A 27163-nucleotide genomic window follows, 5' to 3' on the forward strand; every position below is an offset into this window, starting at 1 on the left:
GGGCGGAGGGCGCAGGGGGCAGTCGCGCGGGGTTCCGCTGCACACGTTGGGCTGTCCTGTGCGCGCTCTGGGTCCCGGCTGGTCTCGGGCAGGCAGGGCAGAGCCCGCACAAGGCGCACGTGCGGAGCGCCCCGCGCCCAGGAGCCGACGGGACGAGGCTCCGGGTCACCGGGGTCAGCGTCAGGGTGGGTGGGTCTGCAGGTGTGCACGTGCCCTGGAATGCGCCTCCGCCGACGCGGACGGAGGCCACACGCCCTGGCCCGGCCGGGACCGGGACCAGAGCCACTCAGGCCAGAGGGCCACACACTTCAGTAAAGGACGCGGTCGGTTTGTAGACCAACGTCCTCAGAGATCACAGGCGCCGAGGACATGAGACCATTCAAGCTCTGATGAAAGTCCTGTTTGCTCTGGGCCTGGGGTCCAGAGTGACAGGAACAGACCGCAGCCAAAGCACGGCCAGGCTCTCAGGATGTCCTCCCATCCTGTCTCCTGACCCTGACCCCGTGGTCACACCCAAGATGCCTTCAGGGCGCCCTCCCTCCTAGTACTGACCCGGTGGTCATACTCAGGACACCCTCCTGTCCCTGACCACTGACCGCTGACCCCGCGGGTCCCCTCAGGACACCTTCCTGTCCTCTGGGAGGGTCTGGACCCTGCAGGTGGGGCTGCCCAGGACGTGTGGGGCACTCCCCCCTCCCACCACGCCGTGCTCTCCCCGCACGGGTCCTGCTAGGACGTGGGGGCTGCAGCCTGGGGCCCGTGTGGGGTTGGGCGTGACTGTCTGGAGGCGGCCCCTCCTCCTCGCGGGGGCGGGGGTTCCCGGCGTCCAATGGCGAGGCCAGAGCATTTTAGGAAGTGCTTGACTCCGCGGCTGGGGGAGGGCGCCTCGCCGGAAAGTCCGCTGGCGAGTCTGCGGCGCGCGGTGAGTGCCTCCGGGCGAGTCGCGGGTCCCTGCGGGGACAGTGGGGACGGGGGCGGGGGGTCCCGGCCTGGGGCTCGGGCGGGGCGCGTCCTGGGCTCAGGCCTCGCCGGAAAGTCCGCTGGAGGGTCTGCGGCGCGCGGTGAGCGCCTCCGGGCGGGTCGCGGTTCCTGCGGGGACAGTGGGGACAGGTGGGGACAGCGGGGGTGGGGTCCCGGCCTGGGGCGGGGGAGGGGCACGGCACGTCCTCCGGACCGGACGGGAAGGGTTAGCAGGAGGGGCCGCCACAGGCTCGACTCCGGGCTCCGCGGCCGCGGGAACTCGCCGTGGTCAGCGCTGACCCGCTTCGGGGTGGTGAGGGCGGCAGATGCCGGTGCGTCCTCAGACCCTGCTCTGCCGCTGGCGCAGGACTTAGCGCCCCAGGTGTCATCGCGGGTCCTTGGGGCTGGGGCAGAGCCTGCGTGCGCGCAGGCGGGTCGGGGAGCGTTGGGGGCCCGTGAACGGGACAGAATGTCACGCGGGTTTGCCGGCGGCACATCCGTCCTTTTATTCACCTAAGAGCTATTTCCTGAGTGTGACTGTCGCCAGCCACCACTTCCGGATGCGCCGCGTGGACACGGAGCCACCTCCCCGAAGGCTCACGAGTGGGAGGCTGCTGTGTCTCACCTGCTTGGGCCGGGAGCCTGCAAACCTGCCCTCACCCGGGTTTTGTGCAATCACCCCCGTCCTTCCCAGGGCACCCCTGAGCCGTGCCTTGATGTGATCAGAGAGGATGGAGGCCGTCCAGCTGTCGAGGGGCTGGGCTCAGGAGAGGACACGGGGTGCTGGTGCTCCCAGGACCTCTCCCAGGGGCTGGGCTCAGCGGAGGGGACCTGGGGTGTTGGTGCTCCCAGACCTCTCCCAGGGGCTGGGCTCGGCAGAGGGGACTCAGAGTGCTGGTGCTCCCAGGACCTTTCCAGGGGCTGGGCTCGGCTGAGGGGACTCAGGGTGCTGGGGATCCAAGACCTCTCCCAGGGGCTGGGCTCAGCAGAGGGGACTCGGGGTGCTGGGGCACCCAGGAGCTCTCCCAGGGGCTGGGCTCTGGAGAGGACTCGGGGTGCCGGGGTGCCCAAGATCTCTCCCAGGAGCTGGGCTCGGCAGAGGGGACTCGGGGTGCTGGGGATCCCAGACCTCTCCCAGGGGCTGGGCTCAGCGGAGGGGACTCGGGTTACTCGTGCTCCCAGACCCCTCCCAGGGGCTGGGCTTGGCCGAGGGGACTTGGAGTGCTGGTGCTCCCAGGACCTTCCCAGGGGCTGGGCTCTGGAGAGGACTCAGGGTGCCGGGGTGCCCAGGATCTCTCCCAGGGGCTGGGGTCGGCGGAGGGGACTCAGGGTGCTGAGGCACCCAGGAGCTCTCCCAGGGGCTGGGGTCGACATAGGGGACTCGGGGTGCTGGTGCTCCCAAACATCTCCCAGGGGCTGGGCTCGGCAGAGGGGACTCAGGGTGCTGGAGCTCCCAGGAGCTCTCCCAGGGGCTAGGCTCGGCGGAGGGGACTTGGGGTGCTGATGCTCCCAAACCTCTCCCAGGGGCTGGGCTTGGCAGAGGGGACTTGGGGTGCTGATGCTCCCAGACTTCTCCCAGGGGCTGGGGTCGGTGGAGGGGACTCGGGGTGCTGGGGCTCCCAGGATGTCTCCCAGGGGCTGGGCTTAGCGGAGGGGGCTCGGGGTGCTGGTGCTCCCAGGACCACTTGCAGGGGCTAGGCTTAGCGGAGGGGACTGGGAGTTCTGGTGCTCCCAGGACCTTCCCCTGGGGCTGGGCTCCAGAGAGGACTCGGGGTGCTGGTGCTCCCACGACCTTCCCCAGGGGCTGGGCTCGGAGGAGGGGACTTGGGGGGGTGGGGCACTGAGGAGCTCTCCCAGGTGCGGGGGCAGAGGCATCTCTTCAGGTGGACATTTCACGTCTACATGGAAACTGACTTCACGCAGACAAACTAGTGCCCCGTTGGGCAGTTTCTCTGGGGTCTGCTGCTCCCACCAGCTGGTAGGAACCCTAATGCCCCAGGGGCACATTCTGGGGGTGTGTTTGGTTACCTGTCAGCTGAAACTCACAGAGTGGTTTTCCTTGGAAGCAAATTGGTGAGCCCCTGGCAGATCTCAGGGTTCACCCAAGGCTCCTCTTCCTGGGGCCATTGAGACGTGGGCCCTGCTGGGATGGGACTGGGGAGGGCTCAGTTGGGTGTGATGAGGCCCCCTGGGTGGCAGCTGGGAGAGGCATAGCCACAGCCCCTGCTCTGTGTGTCCTAGCTGGGGCTGACCACACTCCCAGATGAGGTCCATCCGACACATATAGGGGTTCCTGAGGCTGGGGCTACATGGTCCCTGATCTGCCCACTTTCCAGACACCTGCATGGCCGGAGGGCAGGCGGTGGCCCATCTGCCCCTGGATGGCACAGTGCCTTGAGGAATGTCTCCTGTGTGCATAGGCCAGCCCCAGACCACCTGGATGCTTGCTGCCCCCTCAGGAGGGCCGGGGTCCCACACTCACTCCTGCAGGGACACTGATGGACTGGGTGTGAGCTGGGAGAGCCCTGGGACACACCATGAGGGAAGATGGATGGCAGGGGTGCTAGCTCTAGGATCCTCTTATGGACGGGGGTAGGGTTAGGGTTAGGGATCGGGCTTTTGTCTGCCGAGGCAGAATGAGAATCAATACTCTACTGTTGGCTGTTGGTGCACTCAACACAGTGTAGACAAGGAACAAATTTTTTCTAACCTCTTAGATTCTGGGACCAAGACCTGCAAATTAAAATGACAAAGAGGGGGGCGCCTGGGTGGCTCAGTCAGTTAAGCATCCGACTTCAGCTCAGGTCATGATCTCACAGTCTGTGAGTTCAAGCCCCGCATCAGGCTCTGTGCTGACAGCTCAGAGCCTGGAGCTTGCTTCAGATTCTGTGTCTCCCTCTCTCTCTGCCCCTCCCCTGCTCATGCTCTGTCTCTCTCTGTATCAAAAATAAATAAAAACTTAAAAAAATATATTTTAAAATGGCAAAGAGGGGCCCCTATGTGGCTCAGTCGACTGAGCATCAGCTTATGTCACAATTTCCTGGTTTGTGAGTTTGAGCCTCGCATCAGGCCCTGCGCTAACAGTGTGAATCCTGCTTGTGATTCTCTCTCTCAAAATAAATAAATTAAATTAAGTTAAAAATAAAATTAGATAAGATGACAACAGAGGGGAGCATCTGGCTGGCTCAGTCAGTGGAGCATGCCCTCTGGACCCCGGAGTCATTGGTTCAAGCCCCATGTCGGGTGCACAGCTTACGTTATAAATAAATAAATAAGTGAAATGACAGAAGACAGATGGACAGGGGACAGGGTTTATTCTGAATGTTTGTAGAGGCCTTCCCAGAAGAGGAGTGGACCCAGGGAGATAGTTGGATGTTAGGCCTTATCTGCCATTTCACCAAAGGTTGATGAATTTGTGTGGAATTGACAAGCCAGAGTGAAAGGGCTGGGGGTTGTAGGGACCCTAAATCCTGAGAAGGTAGCTGGCTGGGGGAGGCTAAGGGCAGGGTCAGTGTTACTCCTTGAGGCTAGTTGTGCAGACCTAAGGGGGGTGCCCTCCCCTTCCAGGTACAGGGGATGGAAGGGGACAGCTGCACAGAGGGAAATTTATACCTGCTTGCAGGCGAAGGTTAGGGTTAGGGTTAGGGTTAGGGTTAGGGTTAGACGAGGAGGGAGGAGAGTTTTTCTTGTTTCTGCTTTTCTTCAGTCTCCTTCCGCTCAAAATAACCCTTAGGGTGAAGTGGCTTATTTCCACGGAAGCCAAGTCTGACCCCCTCACTGTACATACAGAGTTTCCACGGCTGGAGACGTGCTGGGGGAAGGGGCCACATGGGAATCTGGATGGGCTCAACCCATCCAGGATGGGCTCAACCCAGGATGGGCTCCTGTCTTTGGGGCTCCTTTTCTGGGCAGGCAATGTCCTGTGCCCACCTCATCGGCTTATCCTGAGAGTAAATTACACCTCATGCATGTTCATCACCTGGCAGATGCTGGGAAGACAGTGGCCAGGGCCCTAGGTTAAGGACCAGGAGACCTTCCCTCCTCTCCCCTAGCCCCAGACGTCTCCCCATTGCTTCTAAGGGAGCGCTGGCTTCCGTGGGAACAGATCTCAGATTCCCTACACCACAGCCCAGCACCCCAACCCAGGGAGGCAGAGGGCAGGGTGCTGACCTGGTCCCCCAAGGCACCACCACCCCCAGGATTGAAGCCCTGTAGCCACAGACCTGGCCGACTGGCGACTGGCGTGTGAGCCCCTCTGCGCAGCGGGGGTGGCGGGGTGGAGGGATTAGCACAAGACTGGAGCAGGGGGCACCAGCAGGGAGTAGGATGCACGCTTCGCCAGCGCCCCCCAGGAGAGTGGCTCTGGGCCCTTTGGTTTACGTCAGCAAAACTTTGTTTCCTTCCTCAGGTCGCACCAAGTGGCCCCTGATGGGTGGACAGGTAAGTGCTTCTGGCAACTTCCAGAGCTGCGGCATAAATGCAGACTGGATGTCGGCGCTGTGCCCCCTGCTCTGGGATGTGCCTCTGCACCACCTGTCCATCCCAGGTGAGGGCTTCTGCGTCCCCCAGGGGCGTGGCCGGCCATGGGGTGGGGCCTGAGTGCACGGAAACCGCAGGAACCATGCACCCATGCACGCAATATAGGCACACACACGCACGCACACAACACAGACACTCATGCATGAACACACATGCACACAGTACAGGCATGCACACAATACAGCACACATGCACGCACACATGTATGGACACAAGATAGACACATACACATGCACACAGAAACAGGCACGTGTGTGCACACATGCACACGCATGTACACAGACACACACACATGCACACAATATGGACACACATGCGTGCACACACACGCAGACAGTACAGGCACACGCATGCATGAACACGATGCAGACACACATGCGTGCACACATGCACATAAGACAGACACATGTGTACACATGCATGCACACAGTACAGGCACACACATATGCACACAATATGGACACACATGCATGCACACAATACAGGCACACACGTGCACACAATATAGGCACACACACGCACACAATACAGGCACGCATGTGTGCACACAAGCACACAATGCAGTCACACATATACACACACGTGCACACAATACAGGCACACACACGCATGGATGCGATACAGACACACCCACGTACACATGATACAGGCACACATACACATACACACATGTACACACAGACACACATGCACACACACACCACATGCACACACATGCACCAAATGACCGTCTTCCCTTCTCTATCTCCTTCATTCTGATGTGGCCCAGCAGGCACGTGCACAGTCCCAGGGAGTGTGGCTGAGGGGAGATGTGATGGCATAGGGATTTGGGGTACTGCTCCCCCGCCAGTCTGTCCCTCTGTGTAGGGAACTCGCTAGCCCTTCAGCTGTAAGGACTGAGCACTGCATTCCTGCGGGGCACCTCGAGCTGCCAGCTGGCCGTGAGCCATCCCTATCACAGGACCTGTGGGACCCTAGGTCTGGTGCAGCCAGTGCAGCTGGCTGGCAGGTCAGGCCCAGTTGAAGAGGGCTGGGAGTGCAGGGGAGGGAGAGAGGGGCTGAGGGCAGAGGAGCAGCAGGGACAGAACCCCCCCTCTGGGGACAGAACCCTCCCCTCTGAGAACAGAATCCCCCCTCTGGGGACAGAACCCCCTCCCTGGGGACAGAACCCTCCCCTTTAGGAACAGAACCCTCCCTCTGGGGATAGAACCACCCCTCTGGGAACAGAACTCCCCCTCTGGGAACAGAACCCCCCTCTGGGGACAGAGCCCCCCCTCTGGGGACAGAGCTCCCCCCCTCCCCCCCTCTGGGAACAGAACCCCCCCCTCTGGGGACAGAACCCCCCCTCCTGGGGACAGAACCCCTCTCTCCGGGACACCTGCCAGGCCTGCGCGGGGCACTACCTGGTGGCCCTGAGTCCTGCTGGGCTCCGTCTGGGCCCTTGCGGCTCCAGTGGCCCTGGAACCAGTGGCCTCTGCTCCCCACTGATGAGCATGTGGGCATTACCAGCCTTTCGTTTTTGCAAAAACGAAGGGCTGTAGTGGACCCACTCCGTGTCTCCACGTCCGTGCACGTGCGGTATCTGGAGATCCTCCCTCAAAAATAAGCAGGTTTCTCACCTGGGTACATTTTTGTAGTTTTTCAGATTGAGCCACGTTTTCACCCTGTCCTAGTGCTTTCCTTTGGGATTTTACGAAGACTTCTCAAAAATGTTTAAATCTTTGATTCGAATGCAGTTTCTCTTGATGGGGCAGGACCCAGTCTGGTTATTTCCCAGATGGCTGTCTGTTGTTTGTCAGCTGGACTCCCACAGTGGCCCGAGTCCCAACACCCGAATGACTTCACAGACGAGAGAGAGTCCCTGGGGGTCAGGCTGTGTCCCCGCTGGGCCCGAGGGGTGACCACACAAACCCGATTCTAGGCACTGACTAGTGCCTACAAATTCACATCCCACATAGCCTCAGAACGGGGCCTTATGTGGAAATAGGGTGTTTGCCGATGTGAGTAAGTGAAGGCTCTGAGATGAGCCCATCCTGGGTCAGGGTGGCCCTGAATCCCATGGCAGGTGTCCTTGTAGGAGACAGAAGGGGAGACACAGACACAGAGGAGAAGCCACATGAAGACAGAGGCAGAGATGAGGAGGATGGGCCCACCAGCCCAGGGACCCCTGGAGCCCCAGAAGCTGGAAGAGGCAGGAAGGACCCTCTGCTGGAGCCTCTGGAGGGACTTTGGTCCCGCCCCCTTGGATCTCAGTGGTCCTGCCCTGCCTGGATATCAGACTTCTGGCCGCCAGAGCTGGGATACAATTAATTTTTGTTCTTTGAAGCCTCCCACTTTGTTAAGGGAGCCACAAAAAACTCATATAGCCAATACATAATAATTGCAGACAAATGCAAACGTGTAAGTTAAAAAAAATTACATTCTCTGTGACGTATATAGATTTGCCTGCAGTTTATAGTTCTATATTATAATATATATGTGAATCCATTTACATATAGGGATAATCCATTTTTATATATAAAGATATATACTATAAACGAAAAGAAGGCCCAACTGTACAATTTTTGATCTACATTTTTACTTAGCATAATATTGTCTGCATTTTCTGTATCAGCAAATATGGAGCCACAGTATCGTCTTACTGGCTGTGTGCCCTCCGCTGACATTCGTATAGGAGTGTATGTAAGTGAGGACTGTCACTGGGCTTGGGGACCATCCACTTCCCCATCGCAAGCTTCTCCAGGCGCATCCTGAGTCTTGGACTCTTGACCAGGTGGTGGGAGGGGAGCCCTCCCACTGCCCTCTGCCTTCATGTCATGCCCTATGGCCACGCCCCCGTCATCAGTGTCAGGAACCCCTGGCCACACCCACATGCCCGAGGAGAGAGGTGTCACTGTGCTCTTACTCCCTGGTGATCCGAATTACAGGGTTTCCAGTTTGCCCTGGGGCCATTTTCCTTGTGGGAGGCGGTTTCCTGGTGGTTCCAGGGGATCTGCAGGGAACTCTTCTGGGACGAACAGCCACCAAGGGCCCAGGGCATGCCCTTCTTCAGGCCCGTCCCCTCCCCTCCGTGCCCCGCAGAAGCAGGTGGCCTCTGGGGAGCGTGTGGGAGAGTAGCTCCCTTAGAGGTCAGATCCGGGGAGCGGGGGACAGCTGTGGGCGGTAGGGGATGCCCCAGCACCACAGAGGAAAGGGCCCCTAGTCCCCAAGGCGCCATGTCCAGGTGGCTGTGAAAGTGTCCTGGGGCCGCTGTAACAAAGGGCCACAATCTGTGTGGTTCCAAACAGCTGTGTGAACTCACAGCTCTGGGGCCAGAAATCTGCACGGGTGTGACCTTTCAGTGCCCACAGGCCCGGCTCCTTCTGGAAGCCCCAGGGGGAATCCCTTTCTCTTTTCTCTGCTGCCTCCAGCCTCCGTCTTCTCCTTTCATACGTTTGCGTTCGGGATTGTCCTCAGAAAGATTTCCTGGCACATTCCGACAGAGCAGGACGGCTTCGTTTTTCCAGCTAAGCCTGTAAACATCATGGGTTCCGCTGGATGGGACACAGGGCCCAGGAATCTCTCCCGATCTCGGTGCTCACTGACTTTGTCCAGCGAGCAGAACGCCTCCGTTATAACACCTTAGATGCGCAAAACTGCGTCCGTCTTTGAAGTCAGCGCTCTGATGCGTTGATCTGTGGAATCGGCAGCACCGGGTCTCAGCGATTCTGGCAGCTTCGCTTATTTATACGTATTTGTGCTTATTTATATGGACGTCCCTGTACAACATGCAAACGTTCGCACCCAGTAAACGTGCCCCTTTCTTCTTCAAGAGTTTCTGGAAAACCTTCACGGACGTCAGTGCAGACGGACATGGGGGTGTTTCTCCAGGTCAGGGGGGCACGTTGGTGGCTCTGCTGGATGAGGATCGCTTGGCACGGGAAGGTCCCCGAAACCAGGGGCGGTGTTCCCCGCGAGGAACCGTGTGGTGTCATGTGGCATCTCCTCTGTGTCTGTGTCTCTAGAGCCTCTTGTGTCCCTTAAAAGGACACCCAGGTTTAGGGCCACCCTGGTCCTGGACGACCCTGTCCCATCGGCACGGTGGGCATGAGTTTGGAGCAGTACCCACCGCCAGGCACGGGGCGCCTGGTGGAGGGGGCTCCCGGGGCGCCGGGCGGAGGGGGCTCCCGGGTGCAAAGTCCCCTCGGGTTTGCTTGCAGGGAGTCACGACACCATGACGTACTGCTTGGACAAGAAGTCGCCCATTGCACAGAGCCAGTCCCGGCTGCTGCAGCTGCTGGGCAAGGTCCTTCCCTGCATCACACGCCCCTTCGTGCTCAAGTGGTCCACCACCCAGGTGAGGGGCGCGGGGCCCTGGGGCCGGCCGATCAGTGCCATCTGCCGGGTGGGTGCCCTCCCTGGCAGGGGAAACACTATTGAAAACAGACGTCCGGCCAACCCAGCCCAGCAGCCACAAACAACGCACGTCCCCGTGTCTTTGTGAGGTGTTTTGCCGGCTGGAGGCAGGCCCGCACGGGATCCCACTTCAGAGCCCCCAGTCCTGGGGAACCTCCTCTGGGCCGTGCCGTCGTCCAGAGGCCTGTTTAGAGACGTGCACATGTTTGAAAAGGAGGAGAAAGAACCCACAATGACAGGTTTCTGCCCTGAATGCTCAGGGAGGGACAGGGCGGGGCCGGATCCCCACGTCCTGGGAGGGGTCAGTCTCTCCTGTCTGATTGGGGTTTGCTCAAACTCCCTGCCGAGGCCTCTGTTCCTGAGAGTCCAAGGGCATTGTGAGCACTGGGGTGGGGGGGTCGTCCTGGGGTAGGGTGTACATGGAAAGGAAGGTCCGGGTGATGTGCAGTCTGAGGGTGACCTGGGGTGTCCTGGTGGGGGGTGGGGTGACCCGGAGGGTCCCGGTGGATGGTGGGGAGAGCAGACCCAGGGTGACCCGTGGCGTCCTGGTGGGTGATGGGGAGAGCAGACTCAGGGAGACCCAGGGCATCCTGGTGGGGGGTGGGGTGATCCAGAGGGTCCTCGTGGAGGGTGGGGAGAGCAGACCCAGAGTGACCTGGGGCATCCTGGTGGGGCGTAGGGAGAGCAGACTCAGGGAGACCCAGGGCATCCTGGTGGGGGGTGGGGTGACCCGGAGGGTCCCAGCGGAGGGGTCGGGAGAGCAGACCCAGGGTGACCTGGAGGTTCCTGGTGGGGGGTGCGGAGAACAGACCCAGGGTGACCTGGAGGTTCCCAGTGGGAGGTGGGGAGAGCAGACCCAGGGTGACCCGGGGCGTCCTGCTGGGGAATGGGGAGAGCAGACTCAGGGAGACCCAGGGCATCCTGGTGGGGGGTGGGGTGACCCGGAGGGTCCCGGTGGGGGGTTGGGGAGAGCAGACCCAGGGTGACCTGGGGCATCCCGGTGGGGGAGGGGCAGGCAGCTGGCCGTATGGCCATCACCGCACAGTGTCAGTGAGGGAGGAGAGGCACGTGATGGTTCCAGGTTCTGGCAGCAACGCAGGACCCACCTAGGGAGCAGCCCAGCCCCCCACCGCCGCTTGTGGGGGGCTCAGGGGTCTGAATTCTCTGCTCCCTGGACGTGTGCATTGGAAATTCCGGGTTCCCGGAGGCCCCAGTCCCGGGCTCTGTGCTTTGTAATCGCTGCGCTGCAGGAATTCAAGTCACGAGGACAGCAGGAATCCCTCTGGGGACCTGCCTGTCTGGAATGTGGAGAAAACAGATTCCCTACTTGTGTGAGGTGCTTGCACTGGCCAGCCTGAAATGTCACCACAGAGCCCTGTGGGAGGGGTCAGCGGGTTCACTGCCATCCCGGAGATGGGGTCCCCCGGTGCTGGGGTCCCAAGATGCTGGGGTCCCACCGAGCTGGGTCCCTGCGGTGCTGGGGTCCTGGGTGGTTCTGGGTCCCATGGTGCTGGGGGCCTGTGATGCTGGAGTCCTGAGTGGTGATGGGTCCCAGCAGTGCTGGGGTCCTGGACGGTGCTGGGGTCCCACAGTGCTGGGTCCCCACAGTGCTGGGTCTGTCAGTGCTGGGGTCTCCTTGTGCTGGGCCTTACAGTGCTGGGGTCTCGTGGTGCTGGGTCCCCGTCGTGCTGGGGTCTCATGGTGCTGGGGGCCATGAGGAGGTCTGGGTGGGGGGTATGCTGTTGTAAAGTCTGGGTGCCTCCAGGGAATCGGTTGAGGAAATAACCAGAACTGCTGGTTCATAAGCGCCAGCCACAGGAAAGCATATGGGGTGCATCCACAGCCGGGAAGGTGTGCACACCCTGAGTTTCTGCAGAACGCCCCAGGTCACACGGTGTCATCGCTAATGCACACCGTTCAGGGAAGAAGCACCGGGGAGGGCATCATGTTAAGTTTGTAGTTCACATACTGAGGGGAAGGGGCAGGAACGCCCCATCCAGCTCCAGGGAGGTTCTCGGCCCCAGCCTCCGTGTTGCGTCCCCAGGTGTAGGCAGGGATCTGCCCTGGGCGGTCAGACCGCACGTGCGTCCTGTGACGACCTCCTCAGATCCCACGGCTTTACTAATACTGACACCACGAGCACCTAGTTTACGTTCTGAAAAGACACCATACGCGTGTGAAGGGGTGTTTTACGGGAGAAAATGTTCACTTCTCAGTCCTGTCCATCCACGACCTCAGCCCACCTGAGGCACAAGCCTGTGCCCCGGGGAGTAGCCAGCTGGGTGCTTTCCTCTCCCCGGAGTCTGCTCCTGCAGAGAGCTTGGGGTCCCTGAGCGAGGGCCGACCTGGGCGTCAAGGCCCCTTGCAGGTGGTTCTGCACGGTGGGGGGAGAGGGGGGCGCACCTGGCTGGACCTTGCCCCCCCACACACACACACAGTAGGGGACACACAAGCCTCTAGGTAGCCTCCTGAACCTGAGTGCTGCATGTTTCCACAGGGGGGCTCACAGGAGGGACCCTGGCTCCCTGCAGGGCCGCAAGGATGTACAAATTACTTTCACGTTAACTCTCGCTTTTTCCATTGTCACGTTGTGTGGGAGGGTACGGCCTTTCCCTCCTTTATCCTCTCTGGATGGGATTCCTTCCTGCCTGTCCTCCTGCTGTTTGTGGCGTGGGGACGGTGCCCACCTCCGCTGACCCTCCTCCGCACATCCTGACCGCCAAGGGTGCAGGTGCGGCCCTGGGGGCCTGGCTCAGGGCTGCTGAGGCCCAGAGAGCGTTCCTTCCCGGTGCCCGCCCCGGGCCGAGGGGGAGGCGGGACCCTGCAGGGCAGCGCCGAGGGGGCGTGGACGGCAGGACAGGGCCTCCCCAGGCTCCGTCTGTGGCTCACCGTGGCCAGTGTCACCCGAAAGCATGTGCCCGAGTGCCAGGCGCGCGCGGCGTCCGGACCGCAGCCGGCACCTGGAACAGCTCTCGATTCGACCTCAGACAGCGTGGCCCAGAGGGGGGCATCTGCGGCCGGACCGCGAGCCCTGGACGGGGGCGGTGAGCCGAGGCGGGAGCCCCACGGCCCCCAGCAGCGACGACGGAGCTCTGTCCGCAGGTGCTGGGTGTCACGGAGCAGCTGGACGCCGGGGTGCGGTACCTGGACCTGCGGGTGGCGCACATGCCGGAGGGTTCGGAGAAGAACCTGCACTTTGTGCACATGGTGTACACGACTGCGCTGGTGGAGGTGCGGGGGGGGGGGGGGAGGCGGGGGGGAGGTGCAGGGGAGATGGGGGGCGCGGGGGGGGGGGGTGGGGGAGGTGCGGGGGAGGGGGATGGTGTACACGACTGCGCTGGGGGAGGTGCGGGGGGGGGCAGATGGGGAGGGGAGGTGGGGGCGGGGGGGAAGTGCAGGGGGGATGGTGTACAGGACTGCACTGGTAGAGGTGCGGGGGGGGGGGCGGAGGGGGAGGGGGAGGTGCGGGGGGGGGGGTGCGGTCCAGTGGGGATGGTGGGTATGGGGCGGGGGTGGGGGGGGATGGTGTACTCGACTGCGCTGTTGGAGGTGTGGGGGGTGCAGGGGTCACGGGGTTGAGGGGGGGGCGCGGGGGAAGGGGGAGGAGGAGGAATGAGAGGTCGCGGAGTGGGGGCGGGGCGGCTGGCGCAGGGAGGGGCTGGGGTGCTGGAGGGCTACGGCAGGGAGGACTGCACGCGGTGATGCGTATCCTTGTGGGGTCCAGCAGTCCAGAGGTTACGACTCTTGACCTCCTGGGTTTTGCAAACCTGGGGCCGCTTGTCTTCCTGCCTTTGGTTGGGGACTGGGGCGTCTTGCACTGTCTCCTCCGCCACAACCTGAATGGCTCTGAAGTCCGAATATGAGGAGTCACCGTCCCGCTCAGCCTGACTCCCCCCTGCCGTCCAGGACGCCTGGGCCCGGGTGACACCATTCCGGGGACCTCACTCCACATGCCACTTGCCGGGTTTTGCATGTTCCCTGCACTTGCAGACTTCACACCTTTGCACACACGGTGCCCTGTGCAGTGAGGGTGTACACGGGTGGTCACACACACACACACCCCTCCCTGTTCAGTGAGCATGCACACACGTGGCCACACACACACACGCAGACACACACACTCCTGTGCAGTGAGAGTGCACACACGTGGCCACACACACACACACACGCAGGCGTATGCTTCTCCCTGAGCATAATGGCTGGCGGCCCAACGGTTGTTGGTGAGGCTGCATTGGCTATTTGTTGGCCCAGGACCCAGGCCCGTTTGCCCAGTGGGTTCTGTTTGCGGAAGGCCCTTGGGCCTGTGGGAGTGTCCTCAGCTTCCTGGCCCCTCTCAGGACGGTCCGACTGAGCTCCTCTCTCTCCTGCGCAGGACACCCTTAAGGAGATCTCAGAGTGGCTGGAGAGCCACCCCCAGGAGGTGGTCATCCTGGCCTGCAGGGACTTCGATGGCCTCACGGACAACCTGCATGAGTACCTAGTGGCCTGTATCAACAACATCTTTGGGGACATGCTGTGTCCCCGAGGGGTAGGAAGGGCCCCTTTGGCGCAGGTGGGGGGCAGGAGTATGATTCATCAACAACATCCTTGGGGACACGAAGGACCCCTTTGGCGCAGGTGGGGGGCAGGAGTATGATTGTAGACTCCCCTGCCTGCTTGGTTCTGCTGTGCATGATGGTGAGATAATTCCGGTGCTGGGGGTGGGGGCACTGCTAGAGTGCTCTCTGTGATGCGCCCAAGGAGAAAGACCACTGCCCACCCCCCGCCCACAGAGTGCCCCTGGCACCACTGTGCCACGTACACAACCTGGGAGTGTGAGGTCCAGGCGGGGACGAGGCTGGGAGTCTGAGGTCCTGGCAGGGCTGAGGCCTGTCTCCTGGGCACGTAAACCCGTCTTCCCCCTGTGTCCTCACGTGGTCGTCCCTCTGTGCATGTCTGTGTCTTTATCCGCCCTTCTCCAGTCCTATTGGATCAGGGCTCATCCTAATGATCTGATTTTACCTTCATTATCTACTTCAAGACCCCACCTCCAAATACAGTCATGTTCTGGGGTATCGGGATAAGGACTTCAGCTTAAGAATTCAGAGGGGACACAGTTGAGCCCACAACACACCTGGTCTTTGTGATCCAGATAATTGGTGCCATTTGCTGGCGACGGCTGGAATGACCCTCCCTGGGTCTCCGGGAAGCTAAAAAGTTAACTCCATATCCATTTGGGGTCCATTTTACATCACTTTGTTGGGCGTTTCTCCAAGTTCGTCCTATGAGCCTGGTCTGGGGCCAAAACAAGACAGTGGGGCTGCTGTGACCCAGGGCACCCAGGTGCTGGGGGCTTCTGAGGGAAGGTGGCAGGAGCAGCTGTTAGGGGACAGACCGCCAGGCTGAGTCTCCAGAGGGAACGTCACAGAGGGGAGACGGAAGAGGGTGGGAGGTCCACGTACAAAATCACTGGTCCTTCAAGCACTGGTCCTTGTAGTAACATGTGCTTGACCTTCCTGACACACCTGGCTATTCAAGGGGCGTGGCCTCTGGGGGGTCAGCGTGAGCTCAGGGTGCTGTTGGTAACACTTCTGTCTGGGTCCCCAATATTCCAGAGGCCAAGGAGCAGTTGTAGATGCTGCCTGCCCCCCCCTCATGTCCCTACTACAGGCACCCCAATGATGCCACATCCCTGCGTCTCTCAGACACCCTGATAACCGACCACTGTTGCTCTCAGACACCCCGATCCTCCACCATCAGTGTCTCTCACACTCCCCGATCCTCCACCATCAGTCTCTCACCCTCATCCTTCACCATCAGTCTCTCTCACCCCACTCTCCACCGTCAGGTCTCTCTCACACACCCGATCCTCCACCATCAGTCTCTCACATTCCCCGACCAGTCTCTCTCAGGTGCCCGCTACTCCTCCTTCCTCTCCAGGAGGTGCCGACATTGAACCAGCTGTGGACACGCGGCCAGCAGGTCATTCTGTCCTACGAGGAGGCGAGTGTCGTGAGCCGGCACAGGGAGCTGTGGCCTGGGATCCCCTACTGGTGGGGGGACCAGGTGAAACCCCAGGAGCTCATCCACTACCTGGAGCACATGAAGAGGTGTGGCCGCCCAGGTGAGCATTGTGGGTCGGTCACACATGGCACCTGCAGGGCTCACACACACGTTATCACTCACAGGTTTGCTTTCGGCTCTTAGGGAAGAACTTTAGAAGTCATGTAGCGTGTGTGTGTGTGTGTGTGTGTGCGCGCGTAACATATATGGACACGTGTGTGGCTGTGTGCGCACGTGTCTGTACGTGGGTACGTGTACATGTGTGCACAGATGCACAGAGGTACAGATAAGTCCATACACACGATGCGGTTTGAAGTGTTGGGGTTCTGAGCCGACGGCCAAGAAAGAGGATTGTTGCGCTGTCTTGGGTGCAAATAGGTGCTTTTATTACAGCGGGGGACAGGACTGTGGGCAGAACGAGGTTGTGAGGAGTGACTGATACTTGGGAGGTGGGGGAGGTGAAGGGAAGGAAGTTCCAGAAGGACTTTCCTATGCTAACGAGGACTCCGGAGGCTGGAGGCCTGGCTATTGTCAAGCTAAGGTCATTTCCCCTCTAACAACGCATGAACTTTAAGAAGGTAGGGAGTTGCTGGAGAGATGTTTCACTCTGAGGGTGTCAAGAGTTCGCCAATGGCCGCAGGTTATAAGGACATTTAATAGGCATCTCTGCCTTTGTTTCCCACATCTTTCCCCCCTGAACAATGTTGACATTTAAATCTTTGGGTTTTTTAAAAAATTTTTTAAACGTTTATTTATTCTTGAGACCGAGAGAGACAGAACATGAATGGGGCAGGGTCAGAAGGAGGGAGACACAGAATCCAAAACAGACTCCAGGCTCTGAGCTGTCAGCACGGAGCCCGAAGCGGGGCTCAAACTCACGGACCGCGAGATCATGACCTGAACCGAAGTCTGACGCTTAACCGACTGAGCCACCCAGGGGCCCTGACACTTAGATCTTTAAGGTCGCTGAGGCAGGAAGGTCTCCTTTCTGTAACTTCTTCCTGCTGGGTAGGGGCATAGAGATGTCCCCACTTGTGGATCCGCATTGGTCAGCTGGGGTATTTATGTTAGGAGTTACAAAGTCAGGGCAGCCGGTCCACGGCAGACAACATAGGCGAACCTCCTTGAGTACAAGGGGATCCTCTGTTGGCTGGAAGTTATGGCAGTGATGGAGTCTTGGCACCAGGCAGGGAGCCAGCGGAAAAGACAACAAAATACTTTACTCTTATTATGAGAAAAACAGGCCCAATAAAAACAGCCTTCGAGGGGTGCCTGGGTGGCTCAGTTGAGCGTCCAACTCTTGATTTCAGCTCAGGTTTGTAAGATTGAGACCCGTGTTGGGATTCTCAGTCTCTCTCCCTGTGCCCCCTCCCCCAACTCTCTCTCTCAATCTAGAGGTAAAAATAAAAACAAACAAAACTCCCAAAAAACTAAAAAAATAAAAAGTAGTATCTACAAAGACGTGTTGTTGAAACATAATTTTTCCCTACAATTACCCTCATTTGGAGAAGTAGCCAAGTCAAGACTCATCTGTTTGTAAACCGAATCCAGTGCTAATAAACTTGGCCTAATTATTTACATCACCTCAGCAGGAATAGTGATAAGCCATACAGATTTTTCAAAATTTGCTTTGCTGGAACTTTTTGTAAGGAATCTCTCAACTGAACCATGCATAGCCTCTCCAGGCCAGAAGCCAAGCCAAGTACTTCCGTCAGACCTGCCTGCTGTACCTGTAGAATGGGGCCAACTCCTCGTCACGAGGTCCCCAAATATCCTGAGGTTCCTGCACCTGCCAGGAAGTGACCTGTACTCGCCTGGTGAGGCTGCTGGGAGCTCTGTGAGCAGGTACCTGGCCAACGTTTCCAAGGGGCTTGATGGCTCCGTGTTTCATAAAGTCAACCTTAGTTCCTTAGAGCTGTCTGGTCCTACGTGAGTCTACACAGGTCACTCGCAAATAGGACATTCTTGTCAAAGCCTTGGTAAAATAACCAATGGTCCCAATGGTGTCCTGTGACAAGAAGGGGTTCTTATTGAACTTATGTAAATGATTCTAATTGCCAGGAAAGAAAGAAGACTCACTGAGGGTATGTGAATTTCAGAGGGTTCAGGGAGAGAGAAAAGTTAGAAGCTTTAGTCTGTTCACAAATTAAAACTTTATCATATTCCTGTAAGTCATAGATCTCTCAAGAGAAAGTTTCCTTAATCTGGAAAAGCAAACATTTTTGGTTAGTTGTGGGAATTTTTACCAATTTCAGTTTTAGGATTTTACCCATGTCAAAAACCTGTATTTGTCAAAAGCCTTTTTACAAATTCCCTTGCAGATGAAACCCATTGTCACAAGAGAATAACGATAAATGAGGAAAGACTCAGAAATGGACACGGTTAAAGATCTGGTGAGAGATTACAACGTAGCTGGCAGGGAGATTCGGCTATTTCTGTGACACAGAACACGTCAGTAATCAGAATATCAAGCGATGGCCTCATAACAAAACGTTAAAACTTTAGGAATTTTGGGGCGCCTAGGTGGCTAAGTCATTTCGGTCGGATGAATGTCAACTCTTGATTTCGACCCTCCCCTGCTCAAGCTCGCTGGTGCAAAAAGAAAATAAACTTAAAAAAAAAAAACAACACATTAGGAATTGCGTAGTCTCCAGAATAGTTCTAGCATTTGCCCTAAGACTTATTATTTGTTTAATGATGCTTCCTGAGTCACCTAACGTACCAAAGAAGCAAATCTAATTGGTCAAAAAGACTTTATTTACAATTTAAATCTTGGGGAAGTTTGTTTAAAAAGCCTTAAAGAAGTTACAAAGCACAGGCCTTAATAGGATTACCTAGCATCACAAAGTTATTTATTTAACCAAGGAGGCAATAAAAGATTCCAAAGGCAAGTGTGTAGGGTTATGCAGTTATTAGCAAAACTTAGCTCTTTTAACACTGAGATTTAAGTAATCAAAGACCTGATAAACAGAAAATGTAGAAACTGGCTTTCTTAGCAGGTAACACAGAAAAAAAACCCTTTGTTTACATGTTCTTATCAAAAGCAGGCTAACAATCCAAAAAAAGTCCTTTTTTATAACAGAGAAATCAGAATTTCAAACTTATACCAGTGTACTTTTAAAATCCACTCATTATGGGGCACCTGGGTGGCTCAGTTGGTTGAGAATCCAACTCTTGGTTTCAACTCAGGTCATGATCTCACAGTTTGTGAGTTTGAGCCCCACATCGGGCTCTGCGCTGACAGTGTGGAGCGTCTCTCTCTCTCTCTCTCTCTCTCTCTCTAAACATAAAAAAATCCATTCATTTCAACTTTAGTCCTGACCACATACAAAATTCCTTTCCAAAGATTTCCCTTCATAAACCTTCTACACCTTTTTTTTCATCCAGTGTTGTTTCCCTTATTTCCATCAGGGTTAATTACATTTAGCAGCATTTTCAAAAATGTTTATTTATTTTTGAGAAGGACTGTGAGTGGGGGGAGGGACAGAGAGAGAGGAAGATAGAGGATGTGAAGCCGGCTCCAGGCTCTGTGCTGAGAGCTGTGAGCCCGATGTGGGGCTTGAACCCACGAACCACGCGATCATGACCTGAGCGGAAGCCAGACGCTTAACCGACTAAGCCACCCGGGTGCCCCATTTAGCAGAATTTTTCGTGTTAGAAACCTTAGTCTCCAGTGGAAATTAACTGGTAACCAATTGTAAACTGTTAATCCAGAAGTCTCTAGATGGCAGATTTATGAATCTAAAATTTAAAGCACAAATTAAATGAAAAAATTTAAGCACAAAGCATGTTTTCCAGCAGATTTAAATGCCCTTAGTTCCTCTGCAATAAAAAGCCGAAAAACCACAAACCTACGTTCAGTAATCAATCCATGCTTCAGTGCCACGTCCTATTAGGGAAAGGTCTGGATGTCCAAGGAATTCAGTCCAATTTGTCATCGCAGCAAAGCTTTAAAGGTCTCAGGTCACTACAGACTTTGAAAGCTATCTTAACAAGCACGCGTGAAAACTGAGACAAAAATCAAGCATCATTTTAAGTCGTCTTTTTGCTGACCAGTTGCGACAGAGAGAACTCGACCTGACCTCACCTTTAGTGAGCCCGAATAGAATAGCAGTGTGGTATTTAAGGCTCATGAGTCTAAAGACAGGTGCATCTTAAGTAAACCGACAAATTTAAATTAGTTTAAATACCGAATTATATTCCGTTTGTGTCCATTTGAAAGTCAATCAGCTTGTTCCCCACTGTCAGTTTTTCCAGGACGCGGGCAGGGATCTCTGAAGTGGGCGCTGTGAGTCCGGGGCTGGTGTTTGCTCCTTGCGGGGAGGGGAGGGGGAGCCCGGGCTCGGTGGTGGGCCAGGAACTGGACCACCCAAGGTGGTGCAAAATAAGGAGCAGAGGCAAAAGAGGAGAGACGCCCCAGAAGGCAGGGAAAGGGGTTCCCGATGGACTCTAAGCCTCGTAGGCTCAGACAGATGAGCAGACCCCGTGGGGTTTTCCACCACAGTGGACGCGTGCTGTTTTCACAGCTGCTTGGGAACATTCCAGAAAGTCCCCATCCCGAGGCAGACTAACCACAGCTGGCTCCGATGATCGCGGCCGTTATCCCGGGAAATGACTTCGGGAGTAGCCCCTGCATCTATTTGACGAGGAACAGACAGGGTCAGCGTCCCCTTTGCTAGGACGGCCTGGGTGCCATCGGGAGGACGCCTGTCTACATAATTATCGCAAGGGAGTTTGCTGGCCTGAGCCAGACACATCCTGCCAGAGCCGCTTAGGTCCGGGCTGATGTGGAAAATGTTGGGGCTCGGAGCCAGCAGCCCAGCGAGCATTCTCGAGACGTTTTTGGTGCAACAGGTGGCTTTATTAAAGTGCAAGGGCCGGTCCGTGGGTGGGAAGTGCTGCTCTGGGATGGAGGAGAGGCTGGTTATACACTTGTGAGCTGGGGGAGGTGAGGTCAAGGGAAGCGCCCAGAAGGACTTTCGTATGCTAAGGAAGATCAGGGATCCTCAGGGATCCTAGAGGCCCGGCTGGCGGCGTCAGGACCTCTAGCGAAGTCTGAACGTTAGGACAGAGGAAGTTCCCGGAGAAATCCCGGACTCGGCGAGCGCTGTCCAGTGATTGTCAGTGGGCTGCAGGTTGTAAGAAATTCCATTGTGTCTGCGTTTCCTTTTTGCTTTAATTCCCCACATCACGTACACACGCACGACGCACGTACGCACATCCACGAGACATCTATGTGTGTGTACGTACGTGTACACACACCTGTGGTATCGGTAGCGAGGTGCGGAGACTCGGGTCTACAGCCTGCCCCGGCTCTGCTCTGCAGCTGTGCGACACGCGTCGTGGGCAGTGTGCTGTGCTCACGCCCACACGCGCGGTACAGACTCCCACGCGTGCTGCACAGGCGCCCACGCGGGCGGTGCCCGACCCACATGCGCTCCACAAGCATCCACACGCACTCACACGCTCTGCGTGCACCCCACGAGGTCTACACGCACCCACACGCGCTCCACACGCACCCAAACGTGCTCCACACGCACCCACACGTGCTCCACACGCACCCACACACGCTCTACACGCACCCACGCGCTCCACACACACCCACACGCCCTCCACACGCCCTCCACACGCATCCACACACTCCAAGCATGCCTCCTGCTCACACCGTCACGCCTCTGTGTGCTCACAAACCTGTTTCAGAAGCCATGTTGTAACCCAAGAGACGAACATAAGGCCCCACGCCAAGGCCACCCGAGAAGCAGGTTGGGACGTGGTATCTCGCGCTCTCGTGTTTCTCCGGTTGACAAGCGTGCGCTCTGAGGGTTAGAAGGAAAACCGTCGGCGGAGACACCGAACGTCTGACCGTGGCCGCCTGCCAACCCGCCTGTGGTGGGGGTGGGGGGCTCTCAGACCTTTGTCCAGGGGTTCCCAACCACACAGGTGCTGAGCCCCTCCCAGAGATTCTGCGATGTGTCTGAGGATTCTGGGCCACCCCCCCCCCCCGAAATCTACTGGCTGACACGCGGTGTGTGAGTGTCCATTTGCCGCTGTGACAAATAGTGGTTATTGTGTCCACCACACGGGTGGGACGTGCACGTCGCTGGGGACATTATTCCGTCCAGCACGTGGGACATCTCTGGGGACATTCGTGTGTCCGCCGCTCAGGGTCAAGGGGTGGACGTCTGTGGGGACATTAGTGTGTCCGTCATGTGGGGAGTCGGGGCATGGTCATCTCTGGGGACGTTATTCCGTCCACCACACGGGAATCAAGACATGCACGTCCCTGCGGACGTTATCTGTCCCCATGCTGGGTGGCAGGAGTCTGGCACTGATGTGGACACGTGTGTCCCTGCCGTCGGAACCCTAATCTGCACGCAGCTCTGAGAGTCTGTGCTCAGAAGTGTGTGGACATGAGGGCCGGGGGAGCCTGACTGCCGTGGCACCAGCTTCCTCTCCTTCCTGTTTCAGGCGGGCTGTTCGTGGCGGGCATCAACCTGACAGAGAACCTGACGTACATCCTGGTGCACCCGTCCGAGTCCTTGGAGAAGATGACGCTCCCCAACCTGCCGTACCTGCGCGTGTGGGTGCGTAAGCAGTGCCCTGGGCCGGGCGTGCGGTGCACCAACATCATCGCGGGGGACTTCATCGGGGCGGACACGTTTGTCAGCGATGTCATCAGGCTCAATGACAAGCTGCTGCGATGCTGACACGGAGCACGGGCGCAGGTGGGGGGGGGCGTGAGGGGCAGGGTCCACCTTCCCCCATCCACGGAGCGCCCCCCCGCGGGTGACACCCAGCCTCACGGCTCCTGGGGGCAGGAGTGGAAAGAACACGCTGGTGATCAGAGACGTGTGCTCGAATCCTCAAAGGAAGAAGGACCCGGAACCTGGGATCTGTTTCTTCAGGTTTAGCTGCAGTGTGGCTGCCGTCGGTGGGTGCCGTGGCTGCCATGGGGCATCCCCTCGCCTGGGGCTGTGGCGGCAGCAGGATGACATATGACACTTTCCTGGAGCTGCATAAAACCCGAAAGTACCGCGTCTGTGGGGTAGGACTGGGCATGTCCGATCCACGGAGAAAACCACTAAAACGGGGAAGAGATACTGTTGTTTCCAATGAAACCACCGCACGTTTGCTTGTCCCCAGGCCACGGTTCCTGGGGCTGCTTCTACTCTGGCTTTTCCGACAGGGATGGAAGGAGCAGAGGGCCCTCGAAGGAGGTGTTTGGCACTCACTCCCTCACTTTCCAGACACCTCCCTGGCACTCTCTTTGAGCCAGTGTGGGCCCGCACGCATGACGGGCAGCTGGGTGTCCACCCTGGGTGCTGCCATGGCATCCCGGGGCCCGCTGGGAGGCCACCTTCAGGCATCCCCGGAAATTAGGCCAAGTGGTGCTGGGGTTTCCCCTCTCTGGCACACGTGCCATTCTTCTCCCAGGACCACGTTGGGCAGTGGTCAGTTTTCCAACATCCTTGTTCTGTGGTTTCTTAGGGTCTGTCCGTCTGTCTCTATTTGCCCAAGATGCGAACTCTATTTTGTTCTTTTCTCTGTTCGTGGCACTCTGGAGTCTGGGGGCCTTGCGGCTCCCCCACTCAGGGCTAGCGGATTCCTAATCAGAGACGGCAACCATGGGCTCGGGAGCACACGCTATATGCGAGCAAAGCAACGCCATCATCCAGCCTGCGCTCGCCAAGCCCACATGCATAGGCTTCGAGCTGACCCCTGAGCTGACACGGGCACGCGCTGGAGATACTGTGGGTTTCGGTCCAGCGAAACTGCAATAAAGTGCGTCAGATGAATTTTTTGGTTTCCCGGGACATACAAAAGTTGTGTGTTGACGCTGTAGTCTATTAACCACGCACCGATCGCATGGTGTCCAGAAAAACAGTGCTCGTGCCTTAACTGAAACATACCGTATCCCTCAAAAAAAAAAAAAAATGCTAACCATCCCCTGAGCTGTCAGTGAGTCCCCGCCACCGGGCAGAGATCACCTTAACCGACACGGTCATAACGAAAACGTGGGAAACACGGCGAGAATGACCAACCTGGGGCGCAGACACAGGAAGTGAGGGGATGTGGTTGGAAAAGTGGGGCCGGCAGCCTGGCAGGGCACTTTAGGTTTGTGCAGCATGCGGTGTCTAGGAAGAACCACGGGGGGCAGGGGGAGGGCGCCGGTGTCCCGCTGTCACGTCTGCCTTTCCCACGGAAACTGCGTGGCCTCATGCAAATTTCTGCCCCAAACGGGTTTTCCTTGCGGCCCAGGGGCAGCACACCCCACCCCCTGGGGCAACGTGCTTAGTAAATTCTCCTGGCGGCTGGCCGCCTCCGGGAGTGAAAACCCCGAGGGTGTGCATGAGGCCGTGCTCCCCATGAGGGGCAGGACAGCATTGCTCCGCTTCCCCGGTACCCAGGGATCCAGCCGCGTGGACGCAACGTCACAAGTCCCGCGTTGCGCACACAACCTTGACGGTGCTGGCCCTTTCAGCTTCTCAGCCCAACGGTGAACCCCGATACTGTGTGGGTGTTCCTCTCCCCTACGAAGGGCTCCCTGGGGTTCCTGTGTGTCTCGTGTTCTGGAGCATTCTGCCTCCGATGGAGGAGGACATTAGGCTTTCTCAGGGTAGTCTTGAAGACGACGCTTTCCTCCGTGTTGGAGTGCGTTCTCTTCAGGTCCAAGGGGTCATTTTCCAGAACATCCGCTTATGTTTTCGGTATGCGGATGCCATCATTCCAGGAGCAGCCCGAGGCCCAGGAACTGGAAGCTCGAAGCCCGCAGGGGATGGCTCCGGACATGATGCTGCGTCCTTGGAACGCCCCGTGACCATAGTTCCTGGCCACGTCCGGCCCACAAGTACCTTCCATTTGTATCCGGAACGCTCCTCGCAACTGTTCAATCCCACGAAATCCGCCTCGTTCGTGGATTTCTGTTTCTGTCATTCAAGTGACGGACACATCTGGGCAACACGGTGTGGAGGGCCCGGTGTTGAAGGAGCAGGTTCCCCGGGTCACGGGGATGTTTCTTCACCTGCCTCGCTGGGCCGCACTTTATTGTTGCTTTATAACTTAAAATCCTGGGTCAAACCTTTCAGTTTTCTGGTATTTTAAGTCTCTTCATGTGGACATGAAGCAAAGGTTCTGTACTTTATTCATTTTTTTAATGTTTTATTTATTTTTCAGAGAGACAGCAAGAGACACAGTGCCAGCAGGGGAGGGGCAGAGGCAGAGGGAGACACAGAATCTGAAGCAGGTTCCAGGCTCTGAGCTGTCAACACAGAGCCTGACATGGGGCTCGAACTCACGAACCGTGAGATCATGACCCCAGCTGAAGTCAGCTGCTTAACCGACTGAGCCACCCAGGCGTCCCTATTTAATTTTAATTTAATTTAATTTAACTTCATTTAATTTTATTTTACTTCATTTTGTTATTTTTTATTTTATTTATTTTGTTCTACAGTCTTTAAAAAATTTTTTTCTTTACATTTATTTATTTTTGAGAGAGAGAGAGAGAGTGTGAGCGGGGGAAAGGCAGAGAGAGAGGGAGACACAGAATCCCAAGCAGGCTCCAGGCTCCGAGAGCTGTCATCACAGAACCCAATGAGGGGCTCCAACTCAGGAACCATGAGATCATGACCTGAGCCAAAATCGGACGCTCAACAGACTAAGTCACCCAGGCATCCCTCGTACTTTATTATTTTTTTAAAGATGTTATTTTGGGGCTCCTGGGTGGCTCAGTTAAGCATCAGACTTTTGATTTTGGCTCAGGTCATGATCCCAGGGTTGTGGGACTGACCTTGTGTTGGTCTCTGCACGGAGAGTGGACCCTGCTTAAGATTCTCTCTCTGCCCCCTCCTCAGCTTGTGTTCTCCCTCTCTCTCTCCCTCTCTCTCAGAAAGAAAGGAAGAGAGAGAGGGAGAGAGAGAGAAAGAAAGAAGAAAGAAAGAAAGAAAGAAAGAAGAAAGAAAGAGAGAAAGAAAGACACGGAAGGGTGAAAGTAAATAGAAAATACTAACCCAAAGAAAGCTGGTGGGTCTCTATAAATAACAAACAAAAGGGGCGCCTGGGTGGCTCAGTTGGTTAAGCATCCGACTCTTGAGTTTCCCTCAGGTCATGATCTTGCACTGAGACGCGAAGCCTGGTTTGGATTCTTTCTTTCTCTTTGCCCCTCCCCCGCTCGCTTTCTCTCTCAAAATGAATAAACTTAAAATAAATTTAAAAAATAAAAAAGCTGTTATTTTTGAATGATCTCTACAGACCACATGGGGCTTGAACCTAGGAACCCGAGATCAACAGTTGCATGGTCCATCCACAGCCAGCCAGATGCCCCCCTCCCCACCCATACTTAATTTTATTTAGTTTATTTAAATTCATTTAAAATTTTTAATGTTTGTTCTGAATGAGAGACAGAGTGCAAGTGGGGGAGGGGCAGAGAGAGAGGGAGTCACAGAATCTGAAACAGGCTCCAGGCTCCGAGCTGCCAGCACAGAGCCCGATGTGGGGCTCGAGCTCAAAAACCACGAGATCGGGGCGCCTGGGTGGCGCAGTCGGTTAAGCGTCCGACTTCAGCCAGGTCACGATCTCGCGGTCTGTGAGTTCGAGCCCCGCGTCAGGCTCTGGGCTGATGGCTCGGAGCCTGGAGCCTGTTTCCGATTCTGTGTCTCCCTCTCTCTCTGCCCCTCCCCCGTTCATGCTCTGTCTCTCTCTGTCCCAAAAATAAATAAAAAACGTTGAAAAAAAAATTTAAAAAAAAAAAAAAAAAAAAAAAAAAAAAACCACGAGATCATGACCTGAGCCGAAGTTGGACACTGAACCGAATGAGCCACCCAGGGCCTGCCCCTAATTTATTTAAATTTTTTAAAATGCTTATTTATCCAAAGCAGGCTCCAGGCTCCAAGCTGTCAGCAGAGCTGACCTGGGGCTCGAACCCACGAGTCGTGGGATCATGACCTAAGCCAAAGTCGGATACGTGACTGAGCCACGGAGGTGTCCCCTGCCCATACTTAAAGATGAGTGTCTGAGCCTTGTGTATTTGAGGGACGCACTCTGTCAGAAGGATGTGCCTGGCAGGTGCTGTGGTGGCTGCGTGTGCGGACCACGAGCCCACGGGAAAGGAGGCCGTGTGGTTCGGGTGCGCGCACTGCCCTGTGGCTGCTGAATAAACGTTGGCGGAGTGAAGTACCATCAGGTGACGGTGTCTCTGGGTCACTCAAACCCGTACTTGGTCCTTCCCATG

General features: G+C 56.9%; 1 protein-coding gene across 4 annotated transcripts; it reads left to right on the plus strand.

The window, feature by feature from the left end:
- Nucleotides 1-680: 680 nt before the first annotated feature.
- LOC145714288 (PI-PLC X domain-containing protein 1-like) lies at nucleotides 681-26102 on the plus strand. 4 transcript variants are annotated; one of them, XM_081793628.1, is made up of 7 exons: nucleotides 681-926; nucleotides 5369-5506; nucleotides 9699-9835; nucleotides 12997-13125; nucleotides 14267-14422; nucleotides 15814-15997; nucleotides 22405-26102. In XM_081793628.1, exons 1-7 carry the CDS (start codon nucleotides 830-832, stop codon nucleotides 22641-22643), a joined length of 1080 nt encoding a protein of 359 aa, XP_081649754.1. In that variant the 5' UTR covers nucleotides 681-829; the 3' UTR covers nucleotides 22644-26102. The 4 variants fall into 4 exon arrangements, with proteins under 4 accessions (XP_081649754.1, XP_081649751.1, XP_081649753.1 ...); XM_081793625.1 differs by having other exon boundaries at nucleotides 846-922; XM_081793626.1 differs by lacking the exon at nucleotides 681-926 and adding an exon at nucleotides 7577-7899 and having other exon boundaries at nucleotides 5394-5506.
- The last annotated feature ends 1061 nt before the right edge of the window (nucleotides 26103-27163 follow it).

This window comes from Panthera onca, chromosome X (genome assembly GCF_046562875.1).
Source record: "Panthera onca isolate mPanOnc1 chromosome X, mPanOnc1 haplotype 2, whole genome shotgun sequence".
In the NCBI taxonomy this organism is placed as follows: domain Eukaryota; kingdom Metazoa; phylum Chordata; class Mammalia; order Carnivora; family Felidae; genus Panthera; species Panthera onca.

Excerpts from the sequence above, each read along its gene's own strand:
- LOC145714288 (XM_081793628.1), top strand. The coding sequence starts at position 830 with ATGGCGAGGCCAGAGCATTTTAGGAAGTGCTTGACTCCGCGGCTGGGG. Across the intron at positions 927-5,368 it reads GAGTCTGCGGCGCGCGGTGA|GTCGCACCAAGTGGCCCCTG; the intron begins GTGCCTCCGGGC and ends TTCCTTCCTCAG. Across the intron at positions 5,507-9,698 it reads GCACCACCTGTCCATCCCAG|GGAGTCACGACACCATGACG; the intron begins GTGAGGGCTTCT and ends GTTTGCTTGCAG.